At 54.7% G+C, this 20,038-nt stretch overlaps 1 protein-coding gene across 1 annotated transcript; it reads left to right on the forward strand.

Annotated features, from left to right (window-relative positions):
* Positions 1-5,938: 5,938 nt before the first annotated feature.
* On the forward strand, positions 5,939-12,648 carry GLUL (glutamate-ammonia ligase). The gene is made up of 7 exons (XM_082766130.1): positions 5,939-6,090; positions 7,169-7,359; positions 8,401-8,562; positions 8,850-8,996; positions 9,454-9,581; positions 9,746-9,945; positions 10,885-12,648. Exons 2-7 carry the CDS (start codon positions 7,194-7,196, stop codon positions 11,201-11,203), a joined length of 1,122 nt encoding a protein of 373 aa, XP_082622256.1. The 5' UTR covers positions 5,939-6,090; positions 7,169-7,193; the 3' UTR covers positions 11,204-12,648.
* The last annotated feature ends 7,390 nt before the right edge of the window (positions 12,649-20,038 follow it).

The following is a 20,038-nucleotide window of genomic DNA, read 5'->3' on the forward strand; positions in this document are numbered from 1 at the left end:
AGTGTCTGTTTGTTCCGGCAGGTGAGCAGAGGAGACAGCGGTGCCGGGAAAAGCTGCGTGAAGGAGTTTCAGGAGACCCTGGGGAGGAGCAGCGTCCATCACAAATTCGTAAGCGTTGGTGCTGCTAAGCCCGAGAGACGAGGAGGGAGGGTTAGGGATGAGCTGGCACGGCTGTCACACATGACAGGCTCACAAGTCCTTGGGAAAAGGTTGCAGCGGTCAGAAATGTGTATTTTCCAGTTGGTAACTGAACAAATGCCCAGTGAGATCCTCAGAGGCTGGCGGAGCTCTGCTCACGCTGCTCTGGCTCCCAGATGACCCCAGCAGGACTCTGCAGCTTTCTGCCTGGAAAGGAGCGGGGCCCTGAGCAGGACCAGGTCAGCACAGTTACCATGGAAATGCACAGCACCATTTCCACAAAGTCTTTATCTAAAATGAGACAGCGGTGTGGCAGGACGGGGCCTGGCTGAGGGTTTGCTTGGTGCACGTGTGGGCACATCAGCTCCGTCCGTCTCATTGCAACGGCGCCTTGCAAAAGGTGTTCGCCTGAGTTGTGTGGCTATTAAAAAAAAAAAAAAAAAAAAAAAAGGAAAGGAAAAAAAAAAAAGAAAGATTAAGAAAAGAAAAGGAAGAGGTGAAGAGAGCCCCAATTTATAAGGGAGCTCACAGAGCAGCTCAGGGTGGCTGCGCTCTTTGTACAAAGATAAGGGCAGGGTTGCAACACCGACCACGTCAGTAGGGCTTCGCTCCCGACCCACCCGGCCCCTGCTACGCCCCGGGGAGCAGCCCACCCTCGGCAGACCTGAGGCCACCTCCACCAGCGCTCCCCGGGCAGCCTGTGCTGGCAGAGGGGACGTGGCCAGGGCTCTCGTCCTTGCCCGGCACAAGCTGGCACGGCTCGCTGCCGAGGCAAGGTCCAAGGCTGCCTGGCCACGGGGTCACCAGGACCTTGGTGCCTGTGGGAGCAGCCTGAGCTGCCTCGAGGGCTCACAGCCTCACAAATCTCCCCGTTGGGTGCTGCAGCACCCCACAGACCCAGGGCGACCCCACACCGCTCTGCTCTGCTTTCGGTCTCAGGTCTGCAGCCCCTCCAAGCCGAGAAGCTGCAGCATGGGGCAGCGGTGCAAGCAGCCTGCTGCAGCATCAGGTTTTAAAACCTGCTGGCCATGCACAGAGTGAGATCTGGGGGGAAAACCAGTTTTTTTTTCTTTTTTTTCTTCCCCTTCCATGCACCTGTTCTCATATAGATAGTTCAGGACACCTCAAAGACTGCATCAGCAACGGGTCAGATCCTTCCGGGCTTGTAGCACCTTAAAACTAATTTCATGAAGTCTCAGTTACGGCAGTTCAGCTCTGATAATTATTTTATTTCTTGAATATATGAGGCTATTTTTTAAAAATGTAATTTTCAGGCTCTGTCTCCTGGCTGTGTACAACTTTTTTTTTTTTTGCTTGGCAAGGACACCTCTGGTATTCCCTTATGTTATTTAGAAGTATTTCTGAGCCTGTTGCCATCTGTCTGTGGTTTCCTTGCTCGGGATTTACCGCAGAGGCCGGGCTCTGACCCACTGCACCTGACGGCCCCTGCAGCAAGCTTTGCCTTTGCCTGCCCCTTCTTCAGCTCGAGCAAAACCGCTCGTAATCCCGCACGTGTCTGCTTTCCAGGTGAGGCACGTGCTGGGGCTGGAGGGATGCAGGTCGCCCACGCGGAAGGGGCACAGACAGTATCGCAGCTGCCTTGTATGCACAGCGCCAGGCCCTGATCCGGCCACTGAACGCACTTGGGCAGCGCTTTGAGGATTTCTGCATTCCTTCTCACAAAGCTGCAACGTGTATTAGGCTGAAATTAAGCTGCCAGCCGTGGTTAACGTGGCCCTGACCTAGCTGGGAGCGCATTTAGCAGCATGAACAGTACTAATAAAGAAAGAAAAAAAAAGGAAAAAAAGGAAAGAACCGAAAAAAAAAAAAATAAGAAAAGAAAAAAATTTGCCAATGCACACTGTGACCAATTTCCAACTGCAAGGGAAAGGCATGCGCTGAGCGCTCCCTGGGATATTCTCCACCCTTGTGCAGAGCAAGGAGAGCCAAGCAATTTCGAGGTCTCAAATCCCCGATCCTGCCTGCCCATAACGTTCTCCTCTTCCAGCTTCCCCTGGCTGCTTTTGAAGGAAGAGCACGTGCTTTGCAGTGCCGTGCCCGGCTCGCCGGAGGCACTGGGCTGCTGCTGAGGGTCTGCATGCAAGGAGGGCAGAGCCTGCAGGTAGGTGCTGGGCTTGCAGCAGGGCGAGCCCTGAGCAGGGAATGCTCCATGCCCCTTTTGCAAAGAGCCTCCTGGGGATACGGGGCTGAGAAAGGGCCGGAGAGGGAAGCGCGAGCAACCGTGGGGTTGTGCACAAGGCCCTCCTGGCTGCTGCCTTTCCAAGGCCCCTCTTCCCCTAAATGCGTCATCGGTGCCTATTGCAGCTGAGCTGCCTGGGGAGGGAGGTTTTTTTTTTTTTTTTTCCTTTTTTTGTTTATTTTTTGCATCTGCCTCTGCACGTTTTTTTTGTTAATCTGCTTTCCCAAATCACCCTTCCGCGCAGCCCAGGTAATCGCCAGCTCGCTCTGCCTTGGAAAGCCCTCCGGTCGCCACCCCTCGGCTACCCTTGACCCTGGCAGCATCTTCAAAGGGAGCATGGGGCTGCTGCGGAGCCTGCAATGTTTGCTCGCTTATCGGGCGAGCAGCTACCGCCTCCCTGCCCTGGGGGGTTTCGTCAGCCTCCTGCCACCCTCCCGGGGAGACCGCTTGGCCACCGCTGCCCGCACAAGGTCAGTCCCCTGGCGCCGTGGTGAGCTCCCCATCCTCACCGGCTGACCCCTGTTTGAGGGCAACGTGTTGGTTAATTAATTAAGCAGTTGTTCGTCTCGCTGAGGTCTTGGGGTTGTTAACCCGCGGGTAAAGGGTTGCGTTTCCAGCCCCGTGAGTCCCTCTGGGGTGTGCAGGTCTCAGGGATGGTGGTGGCCATGTGGGAGCAGGTCCCTCCAGCAGCCCCCAGCAAGGCTAGGGGAATAATTTGGGAAAGCAGGTGGAGGTGACACGCTGCGGGGACATCTGGCTGGTCCCTGGTCTCACCTGGGTGCATTTTGGTTGTGCCCTATGTGTAACCAAGCAGCACACAGTGGTTTCACAGGGTGGTCTGAAAGCAGTAGGTCAAATTGGGGAATGTCTGAGCTGTTGGGCACAGGGGGAAGATGTTCTTCTTGTCCTCCTGCTGCCACTGCTGGGATGTTTTGGGTGCATCAGGCCTCCTTCTAGGATCTAAGCGGTCACAACAAAACGGACCACTCCTCCTCCCTGTGAGACATCTGTATCTTAAAGAAATGATGAATTTGGATTTCAGAAATGTGTTTGGTGTACATGAAAGACAAATGGGTACCTGTGCTTAGCAGAGCTGGTTTACATGCTCTTGGGGCCAGCCCTTTGCTGCATGGTCTGCAGGGAGCGCTGCCCAAAGGGGCCCCCCTCCAGTCCTGTGCTACCTGGGGCAGCTGGGGAGGGGTCCCTGTCCCCAGATCACAGGGAAATTTCAGTTTCTGCCTTTTTAACCCTTGAATCCATTCTTTTTTATTATTTTTTCTTTTCCTTGTGGTGTGACAGTGCTGCACTTTAAGGCATTCCCAAACTCGTGAGCGTGCAGGATGGGAAAAGAGATGCTGGGCAGCTCCACATCAGAGAGGGCATGTCCCATGCCAGCTGCTTGAGCCTTGAGCATCTTGGTCCCCAACCCTCTTAGGGGGAGATCAGGGACCTCCCTTTGGGTTTGCACCACTGCCTTACAGGCAGAGGGCTATGAAGCCCGGCGTGACTGACCCTCAGAGCTCGCCAGGCGCTTTTTCAGCCCTGGCAGTCCCCGCAGGATACGGACCCAGCCGGAGGGAAGTGTCGCGGCGGGCGCATAAAGGTGTTCCCACGGATTAATGGTAGGAAGAGAGAAAAACATGTGCCAGCCGGGGCGAGCCCCTGGAGCTCCTCATTGTCTTCATCAGGGCTCGCCAGGCGTGCGGAGCGGGGGGCGCTTTGAAGGCCGATGGCAACCCACCCCTGGGAGGTGTCACCTGTTGGCACCGCGCCTCGTCCCGCTCCCCGGCGAGGGGTTTTTGTCTGCCTGGATGCTGATGACAATAAGGGTCACTGGAGCACGCAGCTGGGCCAAGGCGCAGCCCGAGCTGTGCTTCCCTCCGAAAAAAAAAAAAAAAAAAAAAAAAAAAAAAAAGGAAAAAGAAAGAACAAAACCCATAACCACAGCGTGCAAGGGGAGGAGGGGAAGGCAGGCGGTAAACAAGCAGCATGGAGCAGGCAGGGGCCGCTTCTCCCTGGTCTTCTTCCCGGGAGAGGGCGCTGGCCCCGCAGCACATGGCTGCTGCTCGCCCGCCCCATAAACATCTGGGGCTGGGCCACCCAAGGACAGGCACCCATGGGTGCCCTGGGCTTCTGTGCGGCCAGCCGTGGTGGCCAAAGCTGCCGGGAGCTCTAGCGCATCTCCAAAAAGTCGGAGCTGGCAGTGTCCCCACTAAACAAACCCACCCCAAAAGCCCAGGGCAAAAGGCTGGGCATGGTTTGGGGTCTCTCAGCATTCAGGCCTCTGGGGTGACACGGGGGACAAAGCATGAGGGCAGGACCAAGGGGTGAAATGAGGGCTGGGCAGGGAGGGAGATATCCCCTGGTGGGGCACCCGGCTCTGCTCTTCCTGGGGCCTCCTGGAGCTGATGTTGGTGCCCCCTTTTCATCCCCAAAAGGGCTGCGTTGCTGATCCAAGCCCCTTCTGTATGGAAACCTTCTCTTCGTGCGCTGGGTGTTGGGGGAAAGCAGTTGTTGTATGGCTTTGAGGCGCTGCTTTGCCTGGGCTGTGCAAAGAGGTGACAAGCACCTGAATTTCTCCTCGCTCCTGGCCAGCCCTGGGGGATGAACACAGCTTGTGGCTGCTGCAAGGTGGTGGTGGTGAAGACTGAGCTGGGTTTCCCCGCAGGGAAGGGAGGGGACCTGGCTCTCCAGGTGGGCAATAAATCAAGGCGAGTCCTTAGCCAGGGGTTACACCTCCTCCTGCCTGAGGATCCGGCTCTCCCAGGCCACTTTGTCCCCAGCCCATGGCTGTGCAGAGGTCGTGTGTTCAGGAGGGGGGCTGCGGTGGCAAGGAGAGTCTGGCTTGTTAAAAACCAGCAGATTTGGGTGGTGCGGGGCTGCCCCGAGGCAGACGTGTGGGTGGCGTGTGCTTGGCCTGGTTCTCGCGTGTGCACGCATGGCGGCTCCTGCGGGTGCTGGCATCGCTGTCCTGCCCCGTGGACCTGGGCTGGGAGGTGGGGATGGGATTAAAAACGGGCTCCCGGGGTGGAAAAACACCGGGCAGCCAAGTGGGTGCCCCCCTGCCCCATGGTGAGGGACATTTGGGGAATTTCTCCTCCCTTGCATGCCGGTGCGAGGGGCCAGGCTGTGGGTCCAGGTACCGGAGGGGCGTCGCGCAGGCGAGGCCAGTCCCCCCACCCCAAAAGGCACCCCCAAGGCTGGGAGAGGGGCTGCGTTCCCCTCTCCCCCTTTCCTTTCCCTGCTCGCCCTGTTTACCCAGGGCGACTCATTTCCATGCCTGCGAGTTATGCAAAGGCAGCCGCTAATGTAAACTGCTGCGGAGAGCCCTGGATTCGCTCCCGCTGCTGCTGCTGCTTGCCGAGAAGTGCCTGACAAGAGGGCTGAAGTTTCTCGGGGGAGGGCAGCGAAGAGGGGAAGGAAAAACAACAGCGGCCGGGAAAGACGGGGCTCGTTTTTTCCCTTCCCTTTACGCCACCCCCCTCCCAAAAAAAAAAAAATAAAAAAAATAATGACAGAGCAGCCCCGGGGGGGGGGCTGAGCTTGTTTTTTCCCCCTGCCCCGGCTCGTTTGCCAGCTCCCTCCTCCTCCCAGCCCCATCCCCGGCCCCGGCCTGCCCCCGGCCCCGCTTCCCCGTGCCCAATCAGTGCTGCGGGGCCGGCGCTGCGGCTCCATAAAGCGGCGCCGGGCGCGGCCCCCGGGAGCCGAGCGTGGGAGCCCCGCGCCGAGCCCCTGCCCGCAGCCGAGCCCAGGTAAAATAAAAAAAAAAAAAAAAAAAATTAAAAAAGAAACCCCTCCGGGGAGGGGAAGAAGGGTCCCGGGGCGGGGGAGGGCTGCGGTGCTCCGCCGCTTTGTTTTGCCAGCTGATAGCCCCGGGGGAAAATTCCTGCTTCGCTGCCGGGACGGGGGGGAGGAGGACAAGGGGCAGCTCGAGTTTTGTCTTCAAAACAATCTCTCGGCTGTCTTTTTTTTTTTTTCTTTCTTTCTTTTTGCTTCCTGCGAGGCTCGCTCTCTGCTCGCTGAAATAGCCGCAGCTGCAAATAAAGAGATGAGATGCTCGCGGCTCATCTCGTGGAGGCGAGGAGCCCCCCAAAAGAGGGGTCTCGCTGGGGAGGCGCAGCCCCTGCAGAGGCTTGGATTTTTGGAGGCTCTCAGCACGGACTTCCCAACTTGTTTTGATTTTTTTACGTTGTTTGCTTTGCCAGTCCTCCCCTCCTTGCAAACACGAGTGGTCCTGGCACACGGGGGCTGGTGGAAAGGCTGGGCTGGCCCCCAGACCAGACCCCCACCGGCCTCCCCATCGCAGCCTGGACACAGGGGCGCAGGGCTTGTTGCTTTCCCTCGCCCCGGACGAGCCTTGTATAACTTCAGACCAGCTGATCTGGGAAGGCAGCTGGGGCTGGCAAGCCCTCCGTGCTGAAGCAAGCACATTAAGAAAGCCCCAGCTAAGCCTCCCTGCGCATTAGCCCTGCTCCAGAGCAGCGGCGAGCACGGGGGGGGGTGTTTAAGAGGTAAAAAGTTCACACCTGGCGGAGACGCAGTTTTGAAGGCTGTTGCCTGGTGGATAAGACCCCTGCCAAGATGAGATGTGGGCAGGAGGTTGGTTATTTTATGGGATACTTGGAAAGCATCAGAGCATCGTGCTGGTGTGAGCTGCTGGGTCTTCTGCCTGGAGCGCAGGGTGGCACAGGACCACAGGAGAGCTCAGCCAGCACCGTGGTTGAGTTTCCTCCAGGAACAAAAAAACTGGGAAAAATACAAGTGTGGAAAAACTTGGGAGCCCAAGGGAAAGGCTCACTCTTGGGGTTGGCTTTTGCATCCTCCCTGCAGGAACTCCCTCGTCCGGTCTGCAGCCATGGCCACCTCGGCGAGCTCCCACCTGAGCAAAGCCATCAAGCACATGTACATGAAGCTGCCGCAGGGGGAGAAGGTCCAGGCCATGTACATCTGGATCGACGGCACCGGCGAGCACCTCCGCTGCAAAACCCGCACGCTGGACCACGAGCCCAAGAGCCTTGAAGGTGAGAGGTGCGGGATCCCCGAGGATGCCCTTCTCCCTTTTTGAGCTGGAAGGAGATGAAGACGCCTCTCCTCATCCTCCCCCTGTCTCCTCCTGCCCTGGATGCCCCGGGGGGACGTTCCCAGCTCCAGATGTGGCGTTGAAGCGCGATGGCAGGGGTTGGGTGCCCGGCCCTGGCGTTGTACCCGCGGTGGAGGGGGCTGTTGGCAGGGGATCCGCGGCCCCATTGACTCTCAAGTACTCGTTTTGGCCGGAAGTAGTTTGGCAGAAGAAAGTGGAGGGGAAAGAATGGAGCTATCCGGTGTAATTAAGAGCTTGTGTCCCTCAGAACAAACAGTCCCAGCTTACACAATAATAGCATTAGGATTTTCCCCAGGTTGCCATGGAGCTGGCTGGAGACAGTTATGAAATGAAAATACTGTGTGTGACTGAGCAGAATTATCTTTTTTTTTTTTTTTTTTTTTCCCCTTTTCCCTCTTAAGGGAGTGGTTGGCACAGCTCCTTTGAAATCTTTGTGCTTCCCATCCTCCCACTTTCTCCCCCCAGGATATAGAGGAGATAACATAGCCCGGGTAGAGTTCACTGCTGCTCCCGCTGTGCTTTGACCTGGCGAGCAGTGCGCAGCTCCTCTCCTCCGTACCAGACTCAGCCTGTGCGGCACCCTGTGGGACTTGCTCTCCCCCCGTCCCCAAGCACCCCGTGTGTGAACACCCTGGGTGCCCTGCTCATCCCTGTGGTGGCTGGGAGGTGGGAAACAGCCCCAGTGCTGCCCTGCTGGCTGGGGCTTGGCCAGCAGCCCAGCAACTCGTGTTTCTCAGGGTGGCTGCAGAGCTGGGGAGCTGCCCTCCCCTATTTTTACTTGTTTTTCTTTTTTCATTTTTTTTTTTTCCATTTGGAACAAAAGCAGCTGAGCCAGGCTGAAACCTACTGTGGGCTCATTGCCTACAGGCAGTTGCATCTCCGTGATACCGAAGGGCAGCAGGGAGTTTGTCCTCCTGGCGATGGTGGACCCTGGCTCACAGCGGTTGCTTCTTCTCCCCAGATCTCCCCGAGTGGAATTTCGATGGCTCCAGCACCTTCCAAGCCGAAGGCTCCAACAGTGACATGTACCTGCGACCTGCTGCCATGTTTCGGGACCCTTTTCGCAAGGATCCCAACAAGCTAGTTCTCTGCGAGGTCTTCAAGTACAACCGCCAGTCTGCAGGTGAATGGACCTTCTGGTGGGGGTGGTGGTTCCGGGGAGGGGGAACTGGTAGAAGATGGGGGTGGAAAAGGGAAGTCCTATACGAGTGTGGTTCATGCCAGTCAAAAATAATCCCTCTCCCTGGAAATAAAAGGCAAACAAAGTGCTGGTGGTGGAGATTCAGATGGAATATAGGTTCTGGGCTTCTCCTCTCCACTGGTGCTGCTGGAACTCGGACTGTAGATAAAGTAGGAATGGGTAATCGAAGTGGAGAGCCTAAAAAGCCTTTTGCTGCCTTTCCATTGTAGAGACAAATCTCCGGCACACCTGCAGGCGGATTATGGATATGGTGTCCAACCAGCACCCCTGGTTTGGGATGGAGCAAGAGTACACGCTGCTGGGGACAGATGGACATCCGTTTGGCTGGCCTTCCAACGGCTTCCCTGGACCACAAGGTAACCTTCTGGGAGTCAGCACTGGGACGAGTCAGGAACATTCACCGCCGTGCTTGAGCTGCAGTTGTTGTGGTTCAGCTTTTTTCTAGTTTCTAGTTTTTTTGTTTCTAGTGAGCTGAGAGACTGGAGGCCTTTCAAGGGCTGAAAGGACAGTGGCAAGCAGGATAGGGTCAAAAGCTAATCTAGGAAATTAGAATTGTTACGGAAAGGCAAAAATGGTGACTGGCCTCATGCAAATGTGCTGTTCAACTTGTTAGTCTATGGGTGATTTAAACTCTTGCCCAGCATGACAAAGCACGAACCCGGACTGTCAGGGGGACTTGCTCTCCATCATTGCTCTGCTCTGCTAGCAATCTTCTGTGCAAAACAGATGCTGAGCCTTGTTCTTCCCTGAATTTGAGCCTTTTTTCCTACTGGAAGCTCACATTCCTCTTGCTTTTCATCTGTGCTTTTGCAGGTCCATACTACTGCGGTGTAGGGGCAGACAAAGCCTACGGCAGAGACATTGTGGAGGCCCACTACCGAGCGTGCCTTTATGCTGGCGTGAAAATTGGAGGAACCAATGCAGAAGTGATGCCAGCCCAGGTAAATTTGTAGGTGCCTTGTGGGAGGAGATAGTGCAGAAAAAACGAGTGCAACAGGAGTTTTTGCTGCCTGCTGTGTTTGCCAACGATCAGAGTGTAAGGGGGTGGGAATTGCCTGACCATGAAAGTCTCTGCACCACTGAGCACGACTCTTCCTTCCTGCAGTGGGAGTTCCAGGTGGGGCCATGCGAAGGGATCGAGATGGGGGATCACCTCTGGATTGCACGCTTCATCCTCCATCGGGTGTGTGAGGACTTCGGCGTCATCGTGTCCTTCGATCCCAAACCCATCCCTGGGAACTGGAACGGGGCTGGCTGTCACACCAACTTCAGCACCAAGAACATGAGAGAAGACGGAGGTCTCAAGTAAGTTTTTTGAGATGTGCTGGGAGCATCCCTTTGCTAGGCACAAGCTGGGCTTGGTAGCAGCAAGGTTTTTGCAGAGCTTTTGACTGCCTGGGAGACATCACTGTGGTGCCTGGCATGCTGCGTTAGCCTTTCTTCTGGATTTCACTGTTGTTTTTTTTGTTGTTGTTGTTTGTTTCTTGTTTGTTTTTATTTTTTGTGTAATGTCACACTCCTGCTGGTGCTGGGTGGGAAGTGAAACCAGCAGTTTGGCTCCGTCAGTGCTGATGGAAGCACGGGTGGACAGGATGCAGCAGTTTGTAACAGCTCTTCATCTGTCAGTGCTGTAAACAAACTTAGCAAAGACATTTTTTATTCATGAAAGCGACCGTTTGCTTCTGTCCAGGCCAGGCTGGAAGCAAGTGACACGTTTGGTTTAAACATGACAATTCTGGAAATGTAAAACCTGAGTTCCCACGTGGGGCTGGCATGCAGAGTGTGGGCAGAGACCTCGCGGCACTGGACCGTGGGGGAGCTCAGGGAAGGTTTCCTCTGGGCGGCTGGGCTGTCTTGCTTTAATCTCCCTGAGATAGCAAACCAACGTCAGCTTCCCTAATAGAAACTTGGGTTGAGAGATCTCCCCTCTGAGAGCAGGTTCCCCAGCGGCGATGCAGCCTATGGGATTTGGCCATGGGTCAAGCCAATGGTGTCCCACACCCAGCACTCCCAGGGGATGCTCTCAGCCTGCAGGGATCCTTTTCCAAGAACAACCCAGGTCAGAAGTAGGAGGGGAGAGAAGCCCCCAGTTGAGATGGTCAGAAAAGTGGGCTGTAGGAGGCTGATACACCTCATCGTGAAGTGGCTCGGGAGAGGGATGAACATGTTGCCGCGTGGACGCAGCAGGCGAGTGGCTCAGCTCGTACCCCCTGTCTCACCAAACCCTCCCCGCTCCCTTCGCAGGCACATTGAAGAGGCCATCGAGAAGCTGAGCAAGCGCCACCAGTACCACATCCGTGCCTACGACCCCAAGGGGGGGCTGGACAACGCCAGGCGCCTGACGGGCTTCCACGAGACGTCCAACATCCACGAGTTCTCAGCTGGCGTGGCCAACCGTGGCGCCAGCATCCGCATCCCCAGGAACGTGGGCCACGAGAAGAAGGGCTACTTCGAGGACCGCCGGCCTTCTGCCAACTGTGATCCTTATGCCGTGACGGAGGCCCTGGTCCGCACGTGTCTCCTCAACGAAACCGGGGACGAGCCTTTTGAGTACAAGAACTAAGCGGACTTGTGCCCACAGACACCGCCTTCCCCCCCGCGCTTCCCGCACCCCTAAACTTCCCTTCTAGATGTAATCCCGAGGGTACAAGATAACACATTTCGTGTCTCAGTAACTCTTGTTGTCTTGAGGTGGGGGAGGAGGGCAAATTTTAGTTTTATCAATGTCTGTTTGTCATTGACTCTTCAAAAGGCGAGAGAAGGAGAGGGTGTTAGAGAATTTTTAACCACTGTTTTTTGTTTTTGTTTTTTTGTCTAATTCATCTGTACATCTGATGGGATCCAGTGGCTTCCAGGGACAGACTGCACACACGCTAAGCCAGCAGACAAGTGGAAAGCGATACCTATAGCCGAGTTCCCCAGGAGTCAAATTTGGGTGCCAGCCCCAGCGCTGGCTCTCTGCAGGCCAATGGTTCCCAAGGCTTGGTGCCCTTCTGCAGAGAAGGGCAGGCAGGAGCTGTGGTGGAGCCCAGCTCCCCCCTGTCCGTGCGGTGTGGTGGGGAAATCTGTGACCTCTCGCCACACTTTCAGATTTCTAGGAATCTTCTGGCACCGAGCTCGGCGTAGGAGCATTTAGGAGAACTTGTTCTGTCGCTGGAAGTCAACCGATCTCCTGCTCATAACACAGAGTGAAGTAGTATTTTTCTATTTAAATATAAAAACAAACAAAAAAAATATATATGAAAGTGTTTTTTTTTTTTTTTTTTTTTTTTTAAAGAAGAAAAAGATGACGGCCACTAGAGCAGGCAGAGCTCCTGGCGATGCTGTCGGAGGGCCTGCAGGGAGGACTGAGGGGGAGCTGGAGGGCTCAGTGGAGAAGCCTCACGCGAGTGGAGTTTGCAGGAGGTGGTTCCCGGGGCCGGGAAGCCCACAGAAATGTTTGTCACTGTAACTCGAGCATCTGCAAAGCGCTCACGTGCGTGTAGATGAGCATGGGGAAGGCGTTCCGAACTAGGAGTTGGCTGGTCAACTTAACTGTGTTCTGGACAGAGCCATGGGTGCTTCACCCTTACCAGTGGGGTCAGCATGTCACTAAAGCAGGGCTTTTGATAAAGAACAACAAGTTTTAGATTACTTTTTTTTTTTTTTTTTTTTTTTTTTCAATAATGTGCTTAGTTTCTAAAACTGAGTGGTTTTACGGAGACTGTCGATGTCACTGTCGTGTCCTGGCTCTCGGACCGCTGCCGCCGGCTGTGGTGGTGGCTGGGAGAAGGAGAGGTGACCAAGTCCCTCCCAGCCCCTGCTGGCAGCTTCAAACGGTCCGGGATTTTACACTTAGATGGTGCCAGTTATATTCCGTTGCATTTGGACTTCCTCCGAATAGTTTTTTATAATTAAAAAAGAAAAAAAAGATCAAAATGTTAATTCTGGCTTCCTCCTTTCTGTGCATCTTCCTGGCGCCTTCTTTTGTATGTGTGTTGTCTGCGCTTAAAGGTAATTTTACCCTGACACAGCGTGGGTTTTGGCTTCTCATTTATGGGGTGGGTATATTGGGGGAGGAGAGGGTGGTCTGAATCCATGCAGGCTCTCCAGAAAATGGGGTTTTCTAGGTGGCCATTGATCCCGTGGTGACTGATGGTCCAGCTGTGACTGGAGGGGGTTCTCTTGGTATGGGAAAGGGTTGGGGTTTTGAGAATCTGTACTATGGGATAAGCACAGGTGTCTGTGTGCCTCCCCAGCTGCCTCCACACACATTCAACAGGATGTAGGAATCCCACAGAAAGTAAAATTGCAGCAAAATTCTTGGAAAAAAGAAGACCGGGTGGTGGAAAGCCCTTTCCCATTCTTTGTATGGAGGAAATACTGCTAATACACCTTTAGTATAAAACTGTGCATTTACAAAAGTAAGCGAGGTAGCAGAAACGTGTCATGTTGCTCCCAGAGTCCTTTATTTAGCCTGTGGCACTACTCTCTAGCTCCCTGCAGGGTACTTTCTTTGGGGTGGATTCTGTGATTCTGTGTGATTCTGTGATTTAACAGCTCCCATCCTTAACCATGCCTTAACCACACACAAGCATCCTGCTGGGCTGGTGAGGCTGTTCCTGCTGTCGTATTTTTTGGAGGGCCAAGTTGTCTTCTGCATCACCCTTTGGGGGAAGACTCAAGGCAGCACCTTCTTCACCAAGGTCCCGAATTACACTCTCTGTGCCCCAGCATCCCATAGCGCAGGGCTGTGGGTGTATGGCTGTATGGTGATGGGAATGGGATTGAGCCCTGTGCTCCTCCCCTTGCCTTGAACATGAACTTGGGACAGGTGGTTGATGCTTAATTGCACCTCTTGTTCTCAGCTGAGGAAGCATTTTACCCACTCCCTTCACAATTACCCAGTTGAGAACAGGGCTGAAACAATGGGTGTTTTCAGAGGATTATGGAAAATATATGTAAAAAGGGCTATAAGGAATTAGAAGGAAAAATCCTTCCTTTCCTCTAGACACTTCTTTCTGACTCTCTGCCTAAAGCCTCCTTGCTGAGCCTGCTTTGCAGCCACCTAAATGCCCTTTCCCAGCTTGAGTGGTAGAAAGGCTTCCTCTTCAGACCAGTCGCAAATTGCGACTGAAATCTTCAGAAGCTGAGTTTGCTGTTTATGTATTTACATAAAACATTTTGGCTTTTAATCTAAGCCTCCCAGGAGGAAGCGAATCCCTTTTCTGTGTTTATACACACACCCTTAAAATGTGAACAATTATACAGAAAGGTTCACCGAATACAGGAAAATGCAGGTATCGGTCCCAAAGGGCTTGCTGGGCACATCAGGGTGTCAGGAACCACCGACTGCTCTGAAACAAGGCAGCCAAAAATAGCATCAGCTTTTTGAAGTGCATTCCCTTTTAATCAAATGCCAGCTTATGAGACAAGCCTGCTCCAAAACGATTAATACATCTGCTCACATGCCACGCTTTTCCCTTGCTTCCCTATAACTGAATTTTAAGGCAATCAAAATCAGATTAGCCACAACTCTCTTCAAACACAGCCTGCAGCAAACGAGCTAACCAAGATTTACCCTCACTGCATCATTTAGCACAAGGTTGTAGCAACCCAATTATGGTGAGTAAGCAAGGGCTTCTTTTCCCTCCTGAAAAGCCGCCTCATGAATCAGGAGTGTCTGTTTGGGTTTCTTCTGCCCTTTCCCAATTTCCCTGTGCTCTGATGCTGCTCACACCAGTCTTTGTCCTCCTTACCCCCCTCTTTTTTTTCATTTTGCATTTTAGTGGACCTATTTGATCTCTCTAGATTATCCTTTTTGCTAAGCTGGAGTAAAAGATCCTCTACCTTTGTGTGAGCCTGGTGCTATCAGAGCAGCCCTGCCTTGCTCCCTTTGAGACGCCTCCTGCAGCTCCTCCAGGGGGTTTCACCCTGCTGGCTCCTGTGGCTTTTAGGCTGATCCCTGACCCTGTTTGTTTACTGTTAAAGAGGCCGATTTGTAGGATTTGAGGCACAGAGAGAACAGCTTTCCCAAGCTCACGTGGATCATGGGGCCTGTTAGTCACTGGGTCCTGGAGCTGGTGCAACCCATCTGGGTGCCCAAGGGCGTCACTTGGTCATGAGGAAATGGTGATCTTGGTTTGCTCCTTGTGGCTCTGCTCTGCCCTAGTGCTGGGTTTTCAGGGACTGTGTCCCTCTCCTGCATGAAGGGCTTTGAGGAGAACAGGTGGAGGAAGGCGCTGGGCAGTCCCAGCCCTGCTGCTCTCTGCTCTGAAGCACCTCCAGGGTCTCCTCCTTCCCTGGTGGAGATGATGTGGGTCAGTGCCTCTCCCAGCTGCCTGGAGGTGCCTGGCCATGTCTTTGGAGGGAATGAGATCTGGGGCTGGGTGCTTCTTTGGGATTAGCCCCCAAAACTCAGAGGTTCTGTCATGTTCCTGCCTCCTTGGCCAAGGACTCAATGCAAAGATTCCCCCAGTTCGAGCTGAGCAGTCCAAGCCCAGCTTCTTGCTTTGCTGAAAACCTAAAGCTTGTGGCCTACAAAAGCTTCTTGCTCTTGAGAGCTGCTCTGAACTCACATGAGGTTTTTCTATGAGGCTCCTGGGACATCCAGGCCTCTATGTAACACAGCCAATGAATCATCTGTGATGGGGTGATTGCTGATCCAAAGCTGGCTGTGTGCATCAGCCCACGTGTTTCTGCAGCTGGGAAGAGTTGGATGACGATTTGAGGACCAGCGCTTCAGCATCCTTTGGCCAGCAGCCCTTGCTTGTATATAGCGAGGCATCTGCTCTCCTGCTGCCACACAGGATTTGGTTTTGCTCTGCTTATCTTGCTCTGGTGCTGAGAAATGACAGAGGGTGCAGGCGGACATGTCAGTAACCATGAAACGCGTGAGGTGAGGTGAAAGGGAATATGCACGCAAATTGGTGAAGACCATTGCTGGCAGAGCTATTAATGGCTGAATTACCCCATCCCCAAGCCACTCCTTGGAGCTCTCCACCAGCACCCGGGCTCCCAAGGAGCTCGTGGTGGGCTGGACTTGCTGAGGGTTTGAAAACAAAGCAGGGGCCTTGCACACAGAGCACTCCTGGGTTGGCCTCAATGGGAGCCTGCCTGGGGAGAAACAATTCAGGAAACTGGGGGGGGTGGGGGAGAAAGCCATGTCCAGAGACTCCAGAAGGAACACCAGCACTGCAGATCTTCATCCTTGCAGGAGGACTGGGGCCGTTTCCTCTCCTGTGCCTTCTCCCTCCCTGCTCTTTTCCTCCCTTCCTTGCTGAGATGGTGCAAGAGAGCTGCGTCTGCTGGGGCAGCAGTGCAAGGGGGCTGCACAGGCTTTTTGTATCTTTATTTTTCCCCCTTTTTCCTCCCCATCCTGGCCTGCCCACAGGCTGGCATGGCCGGGCTATTTCGCTTTCATAAGCTGCATTATGTAAGCCGCGTCTTGAGCAGGGACGCGGTGCCAACTTGGAGGCCGCAGCGGGAAGGAGCCGCATTCCTCTGCCGCTGGGCTTAATCCCTGCCTCCAGCCATGGCCGGGTGGCAGGGAGGAACAGGAGGGCTGTGCCCAGGTTTCTAATCCCCCACCAGGAGCCAGCTCGGTGGTGCGGAGCCGTCGTTCCCTTTGTCAACAGGCTGTGCCCACCGCTCCGCTCTTTGGCTGCTCGGGGAGGTTGGCCCGGGCTTGCACACCACGCCTCGGGACCTTCCTCTCCTGCTGTGCTTGTTGAACTCTCCGTGCCCCGTGGCTTCGGTTATGCTCGTTCTTAAAGGCTCGAGGGGGAGAAAATGGAAGTGGAGACTTTACAGCTCTAGGCCAAAACATAGTGGCATGAAGGGCTGAACGCTGAGCAGGTGGGGTGCAGAGCCTGGGGAAGGCAACGCTGGTGCTGCTGACTGCTTCTCCACGCTGTCCCACCACTGACTGTCCCCCAAGGGTGCCACATCTGCAGGAGGACTTTCTACCCTTGTCAAACCAAGGCTAGGTGGAATGGGCTTTGGGCAATCTGATCCAGCAAGAGATGTCCCTGCCCAAGGCAGGATGGTTGGAATTATGTGACCTTTAATGATCCCTCCCAGCCCGACCCATTCTATGATGCTACAGCCCAGGGAGCCCTGGAGATCCTGCACCCTGCTGGTTGAAGGGTGCAGGACAGCAGCAGGTGCCTGGCAAGGTGCTCATGGGCTCCCCGTCAGCCTGAGCCAGCTCCTTCAGCCCCTGCACCCAGGACCGGTGAGCTTCAGCACCAGGCATGGGCCACCCAAGCTCAGAAGAAAAGGCCCACTTCTTCTCCTTGGGTTGAAGCTGACAGCAGTCACGCCTTGCCATGTGCTTTCGGGTCTCGTGGGTGGGTAAGACTCCAGAGTTTTTGCTGGCAGCTTTCCCCAGTGCTAAACATGCTGTTAAAGTGAGAATTAATGATCAGATCCAGGTCCGGGCTGCTTACTCCTCAGCACAAGCTGGGTGGCTGTAGCCCATCCTCATGGCTTGTGGAGATGCTGAGCAGCTGGTGGAATGGCTCAGCTGCTTCTGCCCTCATCCAGATCTTGGCCAAAAAGCCTAAAATAGTGGGAAAGGGAGCAAGTAGGGTCCTCTTCCCTCTCTGAGCTGAATGTGTGGGATTATAGAGAGCACAGAGACGTGCAGGTACTTGGTGCCCTTCAAATGCTGGGACCAACCATTGCTTCACCCCCAGAAGGTGCTGTGCTCGACTCCTCTTCTTGGCTGGGGGCCCTGAGCCACACATCAAGCTGAAGGTGGGGGAGCTGTGCCCAGGCGGTGCTGTGGGGATGCCGGCTCCTTTTGGGAAGCTGCCCTGCAACAGCTGGGCCTGGAGCAGGGCTCAGCCCGTCTCAGGAGCTCAGAGGCCAGGGCTTCAGCTGGCTGAATCGCCGAAAACTATGCGCTTGCCCTGAAATACAAGATATTTTCAGACTGTTTTCCATCCAGACAGATAACACATGCGGGGTGATTAACTGGCTCCATTTTTTCCACCTCTCCATGTGGCTGGCTCTCCTGGCAAGGTCTCCATCCGCTCTTTAAAATGCTTTCACTGCGGCATGGATGCCTTCCCTTCTGGCAAACAACCGTGCCAGTGCTCAGCGAGCGACACTGCCACTGTGGGCTGGAGACCTGGGAGGAAATATCTCATTAAGAGATTAGGAGCAGTGTGAGCCTCTGCATGGGCAGGCACGGACCTACGTGGTCCTCTCCAAACAAAAGCCAGCAGTTGTCCACATCGCATCTTGCCAAGAGGCAGCCTGGGCTTGCTGGGCTTGCTCGAGCTGGAGGGGATCGTGTCGTTGCAATGCGGGGCTTCTGCTGGTCTCGGTAAAACAGAAATCTCTGCAAAGGTTGGGGTTTTGGAAAGGCTCAGCACAATCAAGGTAGCGATGCCAAGCAGGCTCTGCAGAAGTCTGCAGATCTTGCTGGCACGCGGTGGAAAATGCTCAAACGAAATCTAAAGCAAATGCTGCAATACTTGTCTTTTTTTCCCCTTTGTTGTAAATAATGGCAGGCCTTTTTTTTTTTTTTTTTTTTTTTTTTTTCCTTCCCTCTGTGGGTGCTATTTAAGCAGCAGCTGTATTTCAACCAGCTGGCAGCACTTTGGGAAGAGATCAAGTGTTCTCAGCTAAGCTGGGCCAGACCTACGGCTGGTGGAAATTGGTGCAATTCTGCTTGGCCTCGGCACTGGGCTGCTGGGTACCAGCTTTGAGCTGGGCTCCCAGTCTGGTGACACGGTTCTTTGGGGGATTTCTGGGGAGGAGAGGTACTCTTTGTGCAGGAATAGTCATGTATGATGTTACTGGTGTCTGCTGGAGGAGGAGGGTGAGGAGCTGGGCTGTGCTGGGTGGGATTTTGGTTGTGCAAGGAGATCTCTGAGCTCTTGCTGCTGGACAGTCCTTGTCTGAAGCATGCAATATGTGTGCTTGTTTTGAACATTGGTAGCATGGAAAGCAGAGAAAGTGGGAGCAGATGTGTCTGTGGGTGCTGCTGGTCCTTTTCCTTGGCTTGGGCAGGAGCTGCTCCATGGGCACTGCTGCTTGTAGGCACCTGCCCTGTGCTGTTGTACCCCATGTAAGCGCTGCCCCATGCCCTCACTTTTCCCTGGGCTGTCCCTGCCACGGGGCACCTGTGTCCTGAGGAGGTGCTGGCCCTCTTCTGGGCATCCTGCTGCCCTCAGAGCTTTTCCCCTTCTTTGTACATCCCCTTCTTGTGCTCCACAAGCGTGCCTTCCCGGTGAGTTAATCGTGCCCATGGATGGCTTCTTCTGTCTGATTTGGTCCAGCTTTCCTAGGAGCTGCACAGGGCTTACTGCCTTGCACGTTTCTGCTCCATCTCTAGGTTTGGCTGGGTGTGCTGGGCTTGTAATTCATTTGCACGGGCGCGCTTTTTCCGCTCCGCTGACATCTGCTGATCTCAGATTGTGTTCCAGCCATTAAACCTGATGTGGCAAGAGAGAATCGAAAGAGGGGGAGACACCTCATTAATTTTTACTCCACCCTGCATCCTTCCCATCACTTTGCTCTTGCACAGCCAGGGAGGAATATTGTTTTGCTCACCCCAGGGGGAAAAGAGATGCTGTTTAATCGCCTGCCACCACATCGCACGATTATTGGTGTCGGGAGCTAACGGGGGCTGTGCATGGCTGTCACTGCACAGCACTTCAGGCAGGATGCTGCGTGCTCAACCAGCCCAGGTTGCTGCCCCATCGAAGCCCTTGCCTTTGATCCCAAGAGGAGGACCAGGAAGCGCTGAGTAACGAGGCCAGGCAGAGCATGAGCATGTTCCTGCAGCCTGTCGTCAGTGGAGCGGGGAAATGATTAACTTCGTGGGCAGGACAGGGAAGCACAGCCGCCTGCAAGAAGCCTCTCACCCACTGCTGGAGCCGGTGCAGCGAGCAGGCGGCTCCACGCTGCAGCTCTTAACCTGTGCCTACACTCAGTGTGCATGACCCCGCCGGGTCCCAGCTTGGCTCCTGCTGCTCCCCTGGGCACGGGGAGGGGACGGGGACAGTCGGGAGCTCATGGTGGTGGCGGAGGCGTGAGCTGCCAGGCGAGCCCAGCTCCCGGCTTCCCAGCTGCCAAAAGCAGCCAAGCAGAACTTGGGCAGCGCAGTCCCCCCTGCTGGGCACCCACTTTCCTTTTTAATGCCCCCAGCTGATGTTTTATAGGAGTTGCAGATGTTTGGTAGCCAAGGGCGTTTTTTTCCAGGGTGGGCTTTCTCCACGCGGGGAGCCGAGAGAGCAGACAAAGAACACGATGATACTCTCCAAGTGCTCCTCTTTTGCTGTAGCTATATCTGGCCCCGGTGCTGAGGGGAGATTTATTTCTCAGTGGGATCCCCGCAGGCAGACAGACCGTGTCTTCTGATCAGCGCTGGCACTGGGCAGGGCTGGTGTCAGGCTCCGGGCAA

The sequence above is a fragment of the Aythya marila genome (genome assembly GCF_965140915.1).
Source record: "Aythya marila genome assembly, chromosome: 8".
NCBI classification, from domain to species: Eukaryota; Metazoa; Chordata; class Aves; order Anseriformes; family Anatidae; genus Aythya; species Aythya marila.

Coding starts and splice junctions, on each gene's coding strand:
- GLUL (XM_082766130.1), top strand. CDS start 7,194: ATGGCCACCTCGGCGAGCTCCCACCTGAGCAAAGCCATCAAGCACATG. Junction 8,563..8,849: donor GTACAACCGCCAGTCTGCAG/GTGAATGGACCT, acceptor TTTCCATTGTAG/AGACAAATCTCCGGCACACC. Junction 9,946..10,884: donor AGAGAAGACGGAGGTCTCAA/GTAAGTTTTTTG, acceptor CTCCCTTCGCAG/GCACATTGAAGAGGCCATCG.